Source organism: Sorex fumeus, unplaced genomic scaffold (assembly GCF_029834395.1).
Source record: "Sorex fumeus unplaced genomic scaffold, SorFum_2.1 ptg000018l, whole genome shotgun sequence".
In the NCBI taxonomy this organism is placed as follows: Eukaryota; Metazoa; Chordata; class Mammalia; order Eulipotyphla; family Soricidae; genus Sorex; species Sorex fumeus.
The window spans coordinates 21,517,620-21,532,505 of record NW_026606075.1 but is presented as its reverse complement, the minus strand read 5'-3'; the positions used below and the strand labels follow the sequence as shown (position 1 = coordinate 21,532,505).

General features: G+C 37.9%; 1 protein-coding gene across 1 annotated transcript in view; it reads left to right on the top strand.

Annotated features, from left to right (window-relative positions):
- Window positions 1–14,886, top strand: part of ZFYVE16 (zinc finger FYVE-type containing 16) — a 54,456-nt gene that overhangs the window by 34,310 nt on the left and 5,260 nt on the right. Inside the window, exons 11-17 of the mRNA XM_056112518.1 lie at window positions 505–587; window positions 1,815–1,919; window positions 2,703–2,850; window positions 5,137–5,217; window positions 9,031–9,193; window positions 10,226–10,331; window positions 12,631–12,798. Of these exons, the coding sequence (XP_055968493.1) occupies window positions 505–587; window positions 1,815–1,919; window positions 2,703–2,850; window positions 5,137–5,217; window positions 9,031–9,193; window positions 10,226–10,331; window positions 12,631–12,798 (854 nt within the window). The remainder of the gene's footprint in view (window positions 1–504; window positions 588–1,814; window positions 1,920–2,702; window positions 2,851–5,136; window positions 5,218–9,030; window positions 9,194–10,225; window positions 10,332–12,630; window positions 12,799–14,886) is intronic.

The window sequence follows — 14,886 nt, the reverse complement described above, 5'->3', positions numbered from 1 at the left end:
AAGCTACCGAGAGTATTCGATATGCCAGACACAGTAACAACAAAGTCTCCAATGGAGACGTTACTGGGCCCGCTCGAGCAAATCGACGATCAACGGGAGGGCCTTTATTAGAACTTTGGGTGTGTGTGACCTCTAAATCATTTTCTAGCTATCATAATTTTCTTGTAACATGGAAAATAAAAATATTAAATGCTTTGGAATCAGAAAGCCTAATTATAAATTTATCTGAATTGTTTATAATTACCATGAGCAAGTTTCTCTTTTGTTTGTAAAGTGGTAATAGACATGCTTAAATGTGGTGGCTAAATAAGTACAAAATTTCCAAGGTCAGTGTAGCATCTAGTAGCTAAATGATGAATGATTCATGTCATCTCTCACTTTCCCCAGTGAACTAACTGGGCAGCATTTATTCATAATGTCTGAAAAACTAAGAATTTTAGATTGTAAGTTCAAGACCTTTTTGATTTTTATTGGCAATAACCAGTTTTCTTTTCTAATGTATAGTATATCCTGCTCCCCTAACAAGTATCAGAGGACGAAAACCTCTTTTTGGAGAAGTAGGACACACTATTATGAACTTACTTGTTGTGAGTAACCAAATTATATTACTAAGTGTTCTTAATATATTACTTTTAAGTTTCATTTAGCACATTTTACACATTTATATTTTCCTATAATAGTGTAGTAGTTCTGGTATAATTATAAATTCTGATTTAATTAACGTACATGGAATCTGTTTTTGAATTTTTTTTTTTTTTTTTTGCTTTTTGGGTCATACCTGGCGATGCACAGGGGTTACTCCTGGCTCTGCACTCAGGAGTTGCTCCTGGCGGTGCTCAGGGGACCATATGGGATGCTGGGAATCGAACCCTGGTCAGCCGTGTGCAAGGCAAATGCCCTACCCGCTGTGCTATCTCTCCAGCCCCTTGAATTTATTTTTAGAACATAATTTCTCGTAAGTTTTGTTACCTACTTCTAAAATTGCTTTTTGATTAATTTTGCCACAGTTCTTTTTAACACATTTAGGTAGTGCAAGTTTTACATTGCACTAGTTTTACATTGCAAGTTTTACATTGTTTTACATTTTGTTTTACTAGTTTTACATTGCAAGTTTTACATTGCATTGGAGCTTTTAAAATTTTAATTTTAATTTAATAAATTATTTTTATTTTTTTATTTTAATTTTTATTTTAATTAAATTTAATAACTTTTAATTTAATAAATTAAAATTTCAATTAAAATGTTCATTAATCAGTTTTAGTCAATCATGGCTTGAGTTTCCTCATCTTTAATAAGAGTTATTCTGTGATATTTGAGGTTCCCTTCTATCTCTAATTTCTAGAATTCTGTTTACCTTTTACTGTAGAAAAATATTGTAGTGGATCTATTTTTATTTACATGTTAGTTTAGAGACCTCTTTTATTTCAGAAGAACTATAACTAAAAAGAGATCGCCCCCAAATACTGCAGAATTTTTTCCTCATAATTTATTTTTTAAGTGTTACTGTGGAGTAGCTGTAAGAATTAGTTGATTTTTAATTTCATACTGCTTTCTGATGATATTCTTGGAAGGATTTATTATTATTAATTGAACCACAGTGAGAAGCACAGTTACAAAGTTTTTTGTGATTGGGCTTCAGTCATTTAAGTTCCAACACCCGTCTTTCTACCAATGTACGTTTCCCACCACCATTGTCCACAGGTACTTTTCTCTTACTTTTCCTCTATCTCTCTTGAAAGGATATTTTTGAATGGGTAATGTTCATGAATAGTTACTTTGGGTTTTTGAAACTGCCCTTTTTTCCCCCAATGTAGGACCTCCGAAATTACCAGTATACCTTGCATAATATAGACCAACTATTGATTCATATGGAAATGGGAAAAAGCTGCATTAAAATACCTCGGAAAAAATATAATGATGTAAGTATTGCTTTATTAAAAAAATTTTTTTTGGAGAGTGAGCGGAAAGATAGAATAGCAGGTAGAATGCTTTCCTTGCATGTAGTTGACCTGGGTTTGATCCCTGGCACTCTGTCTGGTCCCCCGAGCCCACCAGGTGCTATCCCTGAGTGCAGAGCCAGGAGTAAGCCCTAAGCACTGCTGAGGCCTGAGCACTGTTGGGGGTGAGCCAGAAACAAAGTTTTTGTCATTGCTGCTCATCAAATAAACCCACGGTCTCATACATATTGTAAGGTATGTGCCCTAGCACTGTCCTGCACCCCTGGTTTCTGCTTTATTCAGATTTTGAAGGTAATTACTGAACATAGTATTTCCTTACATAAGCATTTTCGTAACCTTTTTAAATCTCTTTTCCTGCTGTTTTAGTTATCCAGTAATTGAGGTGATTTTATCTTAAAACACTTTATCTATTGCATTTTTTTTATTGATGTTACTGGTTTTTTTTTTTTGAGACACTCTTAGCAGTGCTCATGACTTAATCCTGCCTCTGCATTCAGGGATCTCTTCTGGCGGGGCTCAGAGGACCATATAGGGTGCCGGGCATCGGGCCCTGTTCGGTCTTGTGCAAGACAAGGGCCTTGCCCACTGTACTATTTCCCTAACCCCTCTATTACATTCTCAGGGAAGACAGCTGAAAGTATAATAATTATGCAGCTGGCTAGAAATGTGGCTCTTAGAATCATTGTAACTAATAAAGACACAAAATCTTAAACGTTTCTAAATGAATGTGTTTTTTTTTTTCAGGTAATAAAAGTGATAAATTCTTCTAATGAGCATGTTATTAGCATTGGAGCTAGTTTTAGTACAGAAGCAGATTCTCATCTAGTCTGTATACAGAATGATGGAGGTTATCAAACACAGGCCAACAGTGCCACTGGCCATTCTAGAAAAGGTGAGAGTGGGTTCCTACTATTGATTCTTAAAACCACGTCAATAAATGATTCATTTCAAAGGGGATAACTGTATCTGTACTCATATATAAGAGTATTTATTAAATTGGTGTAATAAAGCAATATGCTTTACACTGTGGTTATACAAACATTTTAAAATGCGCCGGTTTTTTTTGCACTGTCTGTGACTTAAAGACTTAAGACTTGTTCATGATCATGTTTACACCTTTGGGTTTAGTGTGTCCTGAGTGGGAGATGAGAGACTTTGTTTTTTTTCTGGGATGACTTTTTGGGTTTTTTGTTGTTTTTTTTCCTTGCATTTGTTTGTGCTCTGCTTTGGTTTTGTTTGGAGAAGATCATGGAAGACACACAGATGAGTGATTTATAAAACTCTAAATGACTGGGGTTATAAAAATGATAAAGACGTGTCCACCACTTATCATTTATTTATCGTTTATCACTCTGAGTTGGGAGTAGTCCTTGAGCATCTCTACTGTGGCCTCCCCCAAATTAATAAAGAGAGCATATTGTCTAACCAATAACTACTCTTGGTTCTGGTTGAATGGCCTCAGTGACATCTGTTACATCTGCCTCTTGCAGTAGAGGCCCTAACAGATTGAAAGTTAAGTGGAAATAAGTATTCTATAAAATCCATACATTATTCTAAAATGATCTGGTACTTTCTAGCCACCAATCAAATATTTTCTTTGTATATTCATTTGTAGGTAAACTTGAAAACATTTTTCTGTTTCTTTTTGGGCCATACATGCTTAGGTGATGCTCAGGAGTTACTCTTGGACAACCACTCAGGAGTCACTCCTGGTAGTGCTCAGGGGACAATATAGGATGTTGGGGATCAAACCTGGGTTGGCTGCGTGCAAGGCAAGTGCCTTACCTGCTATACTGTTGCACCAGCCCAGAAGATAATTTTTAAAAAGTAATAAAAGGAAAAAAGTCTGAAGATGCAGTGCAGAATTTATTGACCCCCCAAACTATTATCTCCCCTTCCCCACAGGCAGCCAAATCAGTATCAGCCGTTTTTTGATATATTCTTTATGAAACCTTCCGTAGAAATTGTTTTGATTTTTGCTCCTTCAGTTGTGGATCTTCTATTTCCCACACTCACTAACACTGACAGAAACATTTTATTTTTATGTTTTGCTTTTGGGGGTCACAGAGGTGTTCAGTGTTTATTCCTCACCCTAAGTTTAGGGATCATTCCTGGCAGTGCTTGGAAATCGCATGTAGTGTTACATATCAGTCTGGGGTCCACCATAGGCAAGTCAGGCACTTTAATCTCAAACTATCTCTCCAGTCTGATGCAAGCATTTTATTTTATCTTTTTAACAAAAAAATTTTAATTGAATTATGATGAATTATAAAGTTGCAGGCATTTTTCCTGCCTCTGTGGCAGGCACTTTTCTCCTCCCTCATTTTCCTAAGTGTTCCCCTCACTATTTGTCCTTATTTTGGGGCTATACCTGGCAATGCTCAGGTCTTAACTCCTGGCTCTGCACTCAAGGATCACTCCTGGCGGTGCAGGGAGGACTATATGGGATGCTGGCATTGAACCCGGGTGAGCCGCCGTTCAAGGCAAACAAATGCCATACTCACTGCACCAGTTCTTCTGCCTCCCCGACACACACACTTATTCATCACAAACATTTTCTTTTTTTTAATTTTTCCTTTTTTATTATTGAATCACTGTGAGATACAGTTACAAAGCTTTCATGTTTGTGTTTTGATCAAACACCCATCCCTCCATCATTGCATATTCACCACCAATGTCCCCAAGTATACCACCCCCTTTCCAATCCTCCCCCTACTTCCATGGTAGACAATTTCCTCCATACTCTCTCTGCTTTTGGGCATTATGGTCTGCAATACAGATACTGAAAGGTTATCACGTTTGGTCCTTTATCTACTTTCAGCACACATCTCCACATCTCCCATCCTGAACGATTCCTCCAACCATCATTGACTTAGTGGTGCCTTCTTTATTCCAGCTGCCTTCTTCTCTAGCTCATGAGGCAGGCTTCCAACTATGGGGCAATATTTCTGGCTCTTGACACAAACATTTTAAATAGTATATTACCCCATCAGTTATTGATATAAATATTAAATTACCTGTAGGCAATATTTTTATTTGTTTTGTTTTTTTTGTTGGCTCTGTAAGTAATGGGGACATAGCATTTGTTGAGTGATGTGCCATGGTCAACATTATGCATGACCATATAAAATAAAAAAGGGTAGGTTTAACATAATTGTATGTATATATTTTTTATCAGTGACAGGTGCAAGTTTTGTAGTATTCAATGGTGCTCTAAAAACATCTTCAGGATTTCTTGCTAAGTCCAGCATAGTTGAAGGTAAGACTTTCATTCTTGAAATTGTTAAAATATAAAGATGTTTTCCATTTACATTAAAGGTATCTGTAAAAGAATATTTGAAAGTCACAAACATTGTGCAACAAGCTTTCGTGAACTCATCACTGAAAGAATAAGAATATAACCAATATTTGGATCTGTTTATGCTTGCTTGCTTTCTTCTCCCTGAGTTATTCATTCTCTTGATTTTTTTTTTTTTACTCTTAGGTTGTGTTTTGCTATTAGTAACAATGGTACTAGCAGTGCTCAGGGCCTTTAGGCCATATGTGGTGGTGCTTTGGGGTCCTCCAGGGCTGTACCCTCTGATGTTCAGGGGTCCATGTGGTGCACAATCCCACATGCAAGGCAAGCGCTTGCTCGAGTGTCTCACTGATCTTTTTTTTTTTTTTTGGTTTTGTTTTATTTTGCACCACAACTGGCAGTGCTCAGGGATTGCTCCTGATAGTCTCGGGACCATATAAGATGCTGGGGATTGAACCCGGTTGGCCGTGTACAAGGCCACTGCTCTGCCCTCTGTACTATCACCCTGGCCCTACATGCCTTATTCTTCACTGTCACTTTCCTCCTGTTGTTCATCGATTTGCTCGAGCAGACCCAGTAACTCTTCATTGTGACAATTGTTACTGTGTTTGGCATATCGAATACATCACGGGTAACTTGCCAGGCTTTTCCCTGCGGGCTAGATACTCTTGGTAGCTTGCTGGGCTCTCCAAGAGGGGTGGAGAAATCGAACTCGGGGTCGGCCATGTTGGCCGCTTGCAAGGCAAACGCCCTACCCACTGTGTTGTCGTGTCAGCACGCTTTACTCTTATTTTCAGTAATTCCCTAGCCACTCTAACCCTTTTGAATTCCCACATTAATTTTAGAATTAATTGATGAGGTTTCTAAAAAGGGCATTGGAATTTTTATTGGAGTTATAGTTAGTTACTAGTTTAATTTTGAGAAAGTTGGCATCTTTTCCATTTTCAGTGCTCCTATCCTTTACTTTGGCTGTCTTCAATTTATTGTAGGACTTAATTTTATTGCTGATATAAAGTTTCCTTAGTATTTTTATCTGTTTTATCTATTTGTTGCTGGTATGTGGAAATTTGTTTATTTCTGGCTTGTCTTTCCTTTTTTTCCTAAGGGCACTATGATTTACAATACTTTTTAAAATAAAGTTTCAGGCACCATACCCACCATCTGAGTATCAACTGTAACCAACTGCACTGCTGAAAATTCAGAAGTGAGAATGACAAATCAGAATAATTTAACTGTACAATCTTCTGGAGTTTTTCTGTGTAACTAAGAAATAAACAATGGCAGTTTTGTTTCTTTATGACCCTTGTTTTTTATTACTTTTTCTTGGTATTGACTGGGACTCCCAAATAGAAGCAGTGATTATAAATCCTTTTGTCTAGATATCTGTCAGTGTGTGTTTCCTTCTGAAAGCTTTAAGTGAGCTTTATGATTCAGTTTTATCATAAAATTGATAAAACTGGCAAGCTTCCCGTGACATAGTTGATATGCCAAACACAGTAACAACAAGTCTCACAATGGAGACGTTACTGGGCCCGCTCGAGCAAATCGATGAACAATGGGAGGACAGTACTACAGTGCTACATAATTGTCATTATGATGATAAATATGAGGTATCCAGTACATTTCTTACTTTTTACCGTATGTTTTCAGGCTTTTCAGTATTTCTCATACTGTGCAGAAATTATCCCTTTCTCCAGAGAGCCTTGGTAATTGTGGCTTACTGCTTGAGCCCTCCTCTAGGGATTATAGTATTGTACTTTCTGTTGCTAGTACATGAACAGACTGCCTTTATTTTTTGTCTAGGTTTTTACTTTAATTTTTTTTGGTTGATTGTTATGAAAGATTGGTTTATACCTGTTTTTTTTCATCATAACCAGAAGTTGAAATTCTCATTTTTACTTTCTTAATTGTAACAAAACAACAACAACAAAAAAACCTTGTAAAATATTTTTCTTATTTCCTAGTGAGAAATCTAGTAGATGCTAGATTATTAGAATGATCCAGTAGATGATTTAAAACTTGTATCTTGGGCTGGGGAAAGTAGTGTAGTAGCTTGGTGATTGAGTGCATGCCTCACATGTGTGAATCCCTGGGTTTGATCCCTGGCTCTGTAAAACAACCACAAAAGTATTTGTCTTTCACAGGGCATATTTTGATAGCAGTTTTTATGACTTCAAAATATCAGTTAGTATTTAATAAAAAGAAATATCACTGACCAAGCAAGTGAAGCAAAGATAGACAAAATCAGACTACATTAAATAAGAAGCTTCTGCACTTCAAAAGGAAATGGTGACTAGGATACAGAAATAGTCCATGGAAATGAGGAAAATTATTTTGTCATCACTCATTGGTTAAGGGGTTAATAGCAAAGATATATAAGACACTAGTAGAATCTTACAAGGAAAAAAAAATCTAACCCCATCAAAGAATTTGAAGAGATGAACAGAAACTTTTTCAGGGAAGAAATACAAATGATCAAAAGACAAAAAAATAAACAGACTCAGCATCCACTAATCATCGGGGAGATGCAAATCTAGAACAAAAGTTACCATCTCACGCCACAGAGGCTAGCACATATCTAAAAGAATAAGAATAACCAATACTGGTGGGGATGTAGGGAGAATTCCTACCATTCATTGCTGGTAGGAATGTTGACTGGTCCACTCCTTCGGGAAAACTGTGTCGACATTTATAAAAAAAAAAATCTAGAAATTAAGTTTGCTTTTGACTTAGCATTCCACTTCTTGGAATGTACCCCAACGCCCCCAAAAAAGTGGAGAAAAGACATTTGCTTCCCTATGGATTTCCTTGGAACACTATCCACAATAGCTAAAATCTGGAAACAGTGTGTCCAAAAATAGATGACTGAATAAAGAAACTGTAGTATATATGCACAATAAAATAAGGTAAAGGTAAAGGCCCTCCCGTTGATCATCGATTTGCTCAAGTGGGCCCAGTAACGTCTCCATTGGAGACTTTGTTGTTACTGTGTCTGGCATATCGAATACGTCACGGGGAGCTTGCCAGGCTCTGCCGTGCGGGCGAGATACTCTCGGTAGCTTGCCGGGCTCTCGAGAGGGGCGGAGGAATCGAACTCGGGTCAGCCATGTTGGCCGCTTGTAAGGCGAACACCCTACCGCTGTGCTATCGCTCCAGCCCATAGCGGCAGAGCACAATAAAATATTACTCTATTATTGGAAGAGATAAAGTCTTGCAATTTTCTGCTCCCTGGAGCAACCTGGAGAGTACCATAGTGAATGAAGTCAGAGGGAGAGAGCCCAACACAGACTGATCTCTCATATGTGGGATATAAGGAAACATCACGATGGAATTACTGATGCCCACAGATAGTGGAAACCAAAAAAAAGGGAGAACTGATAGTCGAAAATATGCCACTGAAGGGGGCTGAGGGATAAGACTTGCAGGGGGCAACGACTATGGTGAAAGGAATTGTTCAGACTTAAGTCGGCAGTGCTGATTAAAGTGTTATATATGAAATCCTGCCAACAGCACTGTTGTAAGTCACACTGTAAAAACTTGAAAAGAAAAGAAAAGTGCCTCTTGTAGAAGCAGACTGCGAGGTGGGAGGCAAATGCGTGTGTGCAGGGGAGGTGGGGGCGGGTATCCATGGAAGGAAGTGGACACTGGTGAAGGGATCAGTATTGTGTCCGTGTATTCCTGACACTCAATAGGAATAACTTTATAATTACATGGTGATTAAATATTTGGGGGAGGGGAGGGGAAGAAATACTAACATAGCTTTTTTTTTTTTAGATGGCTTAATGGTTCAAATAACTCCAGAGACCATGGATGGCTTGCGGCTAGCTCTACGAGAACAAAAAGACTTTAAAATTACTTGCGGAAAAGTTGATGCTGTAGACCTAAGGGAATATGTGGATATCTGCTGGGTAGATTCTGAAGAAAAAGGAAACGAAGGGTAGGAATTTTTTGTTACTAAAATGTAATTGGCAGAATAAGGGTAAAGGTTTGATATTTTACAAATACAGAATTAATATACTCTTAATTTAAATGCTTGGGCTGGAGCGGTAGCACAGCAGTAGGGCGTTTGCCTTGCACACAGCCAACATGGCCGACCCAGTTCGATTCCTCCACCCCTCTCGGAGAGCCTGGCAAGCTTCCGAGAGTATCTCGCCCACACAGCAAAGCCTGGCAAGCTACCCGTGACATATTCGATACGCCAAACACAGTAACAGTTGTCACAATGGAGACGTTACTGGGCCCGCTCGAGCAGATGGATGAACAACGGGAGGACAGTTACAGTGACAATTTAAATGCTTATAGTCCAGTTAATGAATAGTCTTTCTGTTCAGTATGCTGTAAATTACTAAAAGATGGTCAGTTTGTAAGGGGGCCAGTGTATGTTCATTATGTAGCAGTATGCTCTTAGTGTTAGGGCAGAGAAAATTAAGACACTCTCTGTCATGTAATATGTTTTTTTGTGTAGTAACGAATTTCCTCTGCTTGTTTATTGTGTATTATATCAATTCACTCTACGTGCAAATAAGTACATTTTTTGAGAAACTCAGTAGAGGATTTACTGAATATTATTGCCACTCCATCTTCCTTTTAGTTGCCTTTTTTTCCCTTTTTTGGAGATTGGTTAAGGGGTCTTGGAGCAAAGAAGGAAGAAGAGGGCCCATGCAGAAGGATTCAAAATAGAATTTTTGAAATTTATGAGCCAGCTTTTCTGTTGGAAACTAAGGTATTTTAAATGCTGGCCTGAATTGGACATATGAAAAAAATAGATACAATTTGCTATAGAATCAAGAAATTATAAATGAATATGAACTATAGTATTAATTATAGTATTATTTTCTTTATAATTGAGATCTTATGACTGCTTTAAATTTATTTTCATATTTTTTCTCATTCCATTTGTTTAAATCCAATAATAGACTTCATAGGAAGTTTTGTGGTACAAATAATTCTCTTTTGTCTTATTCTATAGTGTCATTAGTTCTGTGGATGGAAAATCATTACAAGGATTTCCAAGTGAAAAAATAAAATTGGATGCAGATTTTGAAACAGATGAGAAAGTTGTTAAGTGTACTGAGGTAAATGGGAAAGACGATTTTCCCTACATGCTATGTTTGGATGAGGGGTTGGGTATTTTTTGTTGTTGTTGTTCTTTTGCTCGAAGATAATTGAATATTTCAGTATCTGACATTATAATTTTTATACACTGCCTTGAGATACATGTATTTCCACCCCAGACTGCTTTAAATATTCAGATATTTAAATAGCCACAGGATTATTTCAGGCCATTATATTGTGGTATTGCCAGCTAATAGTTAAGTCTTGACTGCATTGCCATGTTTGTACAGTAGAATGTTATTTGACCATATTTTCTCTTAATTTACAAAACACATCAGTTTATAATCATTCACATGAAGCTATTTTTGTAAGTCATACTATTTTTTTTTTTAATGAGAGGATATCAAAAGATAGAACTATGGACTCCTGACCCTTTCACTTGCCTCCTTACTGCCCTTCCTTCTACGACCTAGCCAAGAATTCAGTGTTATTAAATTTCTTACATATCCTTTGTGACTTTATGTTTGTACAAGAGAGAAAAAAGATAAAGGCTATAGAGATTATAAGCATTATAATTTTATTTTAACATTTTAACAATAAATGGTAATCTTACAGAATTGACTTACTAGTTTTCTAAACTGAGTTTACCAGGCTTTTACAGGTTACTAATTTTCTAAGCGGTAGGGCGTTTGCCTTGCACGCAGCCAACATGGCCAACCCGAGTTCGATTCCTCCGCCCCTCTCGGAGAGGCCGGCAAGCTACCGAGAGTATCTCGCCCGCACGGCAGAGCCTGGCAAGCTACCCGTGACATATTCGATACGCCAAACATAGTAACAACAAGTCTCATGATGGAGACGGGCCCCAGTAGGGCCCGCTTGAGCAAATCGATGAACAACGGGAGGACCGTGACTAACTATAAATTTTTAAGGTCACCTACTTTCATAGTCACAAGTTAATAACTAAAATTTCTTTTTTTTTTTTTTTTTTGCAAAAAATGGTCAGCTTCTCCCATGTTACATAATCTTTGGTTTTTAAGTTTTTAACTTAGAGTACATGGTGTGTGCATGCATGTGTGTGTGTATGCCCTTAACTAGTACATTTCATGACACTAACATTGAAATTAAAATTCTGTCTTAGGCATCAAAAAGGTAGCCGGGAGAGGGGAGGGGCTGGAGCAGTAGCACAGTGGGTAGGGCGTTTGCCTTGCATGCGACTGACCCGGGTTTGATACTCAGCATCCCTATGTTCCCCCAAGCACCGCCAGGAGTAATGCCACTGCAAAAATGCTGAGTACTGTTCACCAATGTGCCTTTTTTTTTTAATTGAATCACCAGGAGATAGTTATAAGCTTTCATGTTTGGGTTACAATCACACAATGATCAAACCCCCATTCCTCCATTAGTGCACATTCCCTACCACCAATATCCCCGGTATAACCCCCCTTTCCCACCCTCCCTCTGCCTCCATGGCAGACATGATTCCCCATGATGGGCATCATGGTTTACAATACAGACACTGAGAGGTTATCATGTTTGGTCCTTTATCTACTTTCTGCACACATCTCCCATCCCGACCGATTCCTCCAGCCATCTTTTTCTTAGAGATCCCTTCTCTATTCCAGCTGCCTTCTCCCCTTTGCTCCCCTTTGCTCATGAGGCAGGCTTCCAGCTATGGAGCAATCTATCTGTCCTGTTTATCTACTCATGTTATATTGTTTTATACTCCACAAATGAGTGCAGTCCTTCTATGTCTGTCCCTCTCTTTCTGACTCATTTCACTTAGCATGATACTCTCCATGTCTATCCATTTATAAGCAAAGTTCATGACGTCATCTCTCCTGACAGCTGCATAGTATTCCATTGTGTAGATGTACCAAAGTTTCTTTAACCAGTCATCTGTTGTAGGGCACTTGGGTTGTTTCCAGATTTTGGCTATTGTGAACAGTGCTGCAATGAATATATAGGTACAGATGTCATTTCTACTGTGCTTTTTTGCATCCTTGGGATATATTCCCAGAAGTGGTATTGCGGGATCATATGGAAGCTCAATTTCTAGTTTTTAAAGGCTGAACTAGTGGGCATTCCCATCAACAGTGAAAGAGTGTCCCTTTTCCCCCACATCCACGCCAGCACGGGTTGCTTTTGTTCTTTTGAATGTGTGCCAGTCTCTGTGGTGTGAGATGATATCTCATTATTGTTTTGATTTGCATCTCCCTAATGGCTAGTGATGTGTTCACCAATGTTCTTAAGTTAGCAATTGTTGTTTTAAAGCTACCTTAAATCTTAATTGACCTTGTTCTCTAATTAAATACATTTCAGGTGTTCTACTTTCTCAAGGACCAAGATTTATCCATTTCACCAAATTGTTACCAGTTTGCAAAAGAAATAGCCATGGCTTGTAGTGCTGCACTGTGCCCTCACTTGAAAACTCTAAAGGATAATGGGATGAATAAAATTGGTCTCAGAGTTTCCATTGATACTGATATGGTGAGACAAGTTTTTGAAAAATTTGAAAAATGAATGTCTTGGTGCTGTTGAGATAGTAAAAGGGTTAAGACACTTGCCTTGCTTGTGGCCACCCCTGATTCAGTTCCTGGGTCCCTGATCCCTTCCAGGAGTGATCTCTGAACACAGAGCCAGGAATAAGTTCTGAGTACTGCCAGGTATAACCGCCCCACAGGAAAAAAAATTAAATTAATGTATTATTAAACTAACTTTTTAACTATAGTTTGAAATTGGGCTGGAGCGATAGCACAGCGGGTAGGGCGTTTGCCTTGCACGTCGCTGACTTGGATTTGATTCCTCCATCCCTCTTGGAGAGCCTGGCAAGCTACTGAGAGTATCCTGCCCGCACAACAGAGCCTGGCAAGCTCCCCTGTGGTGTATTCAATATGCCAAAAACAGTAACAGCAAGCCTCACAACAGAGATGTTACTGGTACCCGCTCAAGCAAATCAGTGAACAATGGGAGCACAGTGATACAATGCAGTTTGAAATTATTGTGAAGTAAAATTTGCATCAGTATTTCATATGCATTATCTCCTATAATGTTCAAGGTAAGCAAACCTTTTTGGCGAAGACCAGAATGTACTTTATCTACATACATTTTTTGCAGTAAAGCAGTATTTTTTAAAAAATACTGATTTTTTTTGCACTTACACAACTGCAAATATCTTCTTTTGTTGTACAAAGTTACTGTACATGCACAACTACCAGTGTGTCAAAAACTACCACAGGTGGTCAATATTTTAAGCATTGTAGGATTAAAATATATCTAAGACATGTATCACTAGGATTCAAATTCTGTTATTACAACACAAAAAGCAGCCTGAGACATATACTAATGAATAAGCTTAGCTGTGTATGAATGCAGTTGATTGGCCACATGGACTCACAGGGCCTATTATACCTATTATTTCCTCCTCCACACCAGTTCTGCTTGATACGTAGATTTTTATATATTCTAACTCGATTATTGATTCTTGTTTGGGGGAGGGGTGCTTGGGGACTACTCTGAGTTCTGTGGTCAGGAGTTAAATCCTGGCAGTTTTTAGGGGACCGTGCAGAGCTGGGAATCAAACCTGGGCCTCTCACCTGCAAAGCGTGTTCTCAGTCCTTGGAGACATCTTCCCTGCTTTTACGGCTTTTAATTGCAAAAGTCTGCAAGTGCATGTATAGCAGGATTGCTTCACTGGACATTTCTGGAGAGCAACATTCACACTATAATCTGTCTTATTGGTGTGGGTCCTTGAGATGCAAATTTCAGCCTGTAATGTAAATAATACCCAGAAAAGTTGCATAATTTAATAACCCTGGAAAGGTTTCCTGCCTACCCCTTGACCTCAACTCTTTAGTTTATCCTTATACTCCTCTTTCTGGTCAGGCAATCAGTGTTCATCTGTTCTATGTATTCTTGGCAAATTTATTCATGTATGAGCAGATAAATTTGTGTGGTTACCTCTTTTACATTGTTATTTTTTTCTTACTGTGTGCTTCTTTAAGATATCTTAGCTCATGGTGATTCAATTTAAAAAAAGGTTATTTTAGAGTTATTTCATATTAGTTTTCATTCTTTAGTAGCTGGATAGTTGATTATTTAAACATAGCAATTGGTTTAACTGGTCTTACGCATTTTGGTTTGTACTCATTGGTACACACTGATTATATTTTTCCATACTATTTTTTTTCCTAAATGTGACTATATAAGAAAGATACCTCAAAGTAGTATTGCCAGATACAAATATCTGCTCCATAGAATGTACACTACCATCTGATCTCGCATAGAGGTTATGCCAACTTATATTTGTATCACAATTTGTAGCATAGCTCTTCTGTACTTATCAACAGAACTATGTAATTAAACTTTTGAACTTGGTGAAAAATTTAATATACCAGATTACTTGAATGTACGTTTTTCTTACAGTTACTGATGATCATCTAAGAGCTGTCATTTTTTCTTTGAATTTCCAGTTCATAGCTAATACAATAATCTGTTATTATTTTGTAACTGTTTCTAATACCCAATACAATCAATTTCAAAGCAGATTCATCATGCATATAGTTAATCTAAACATGA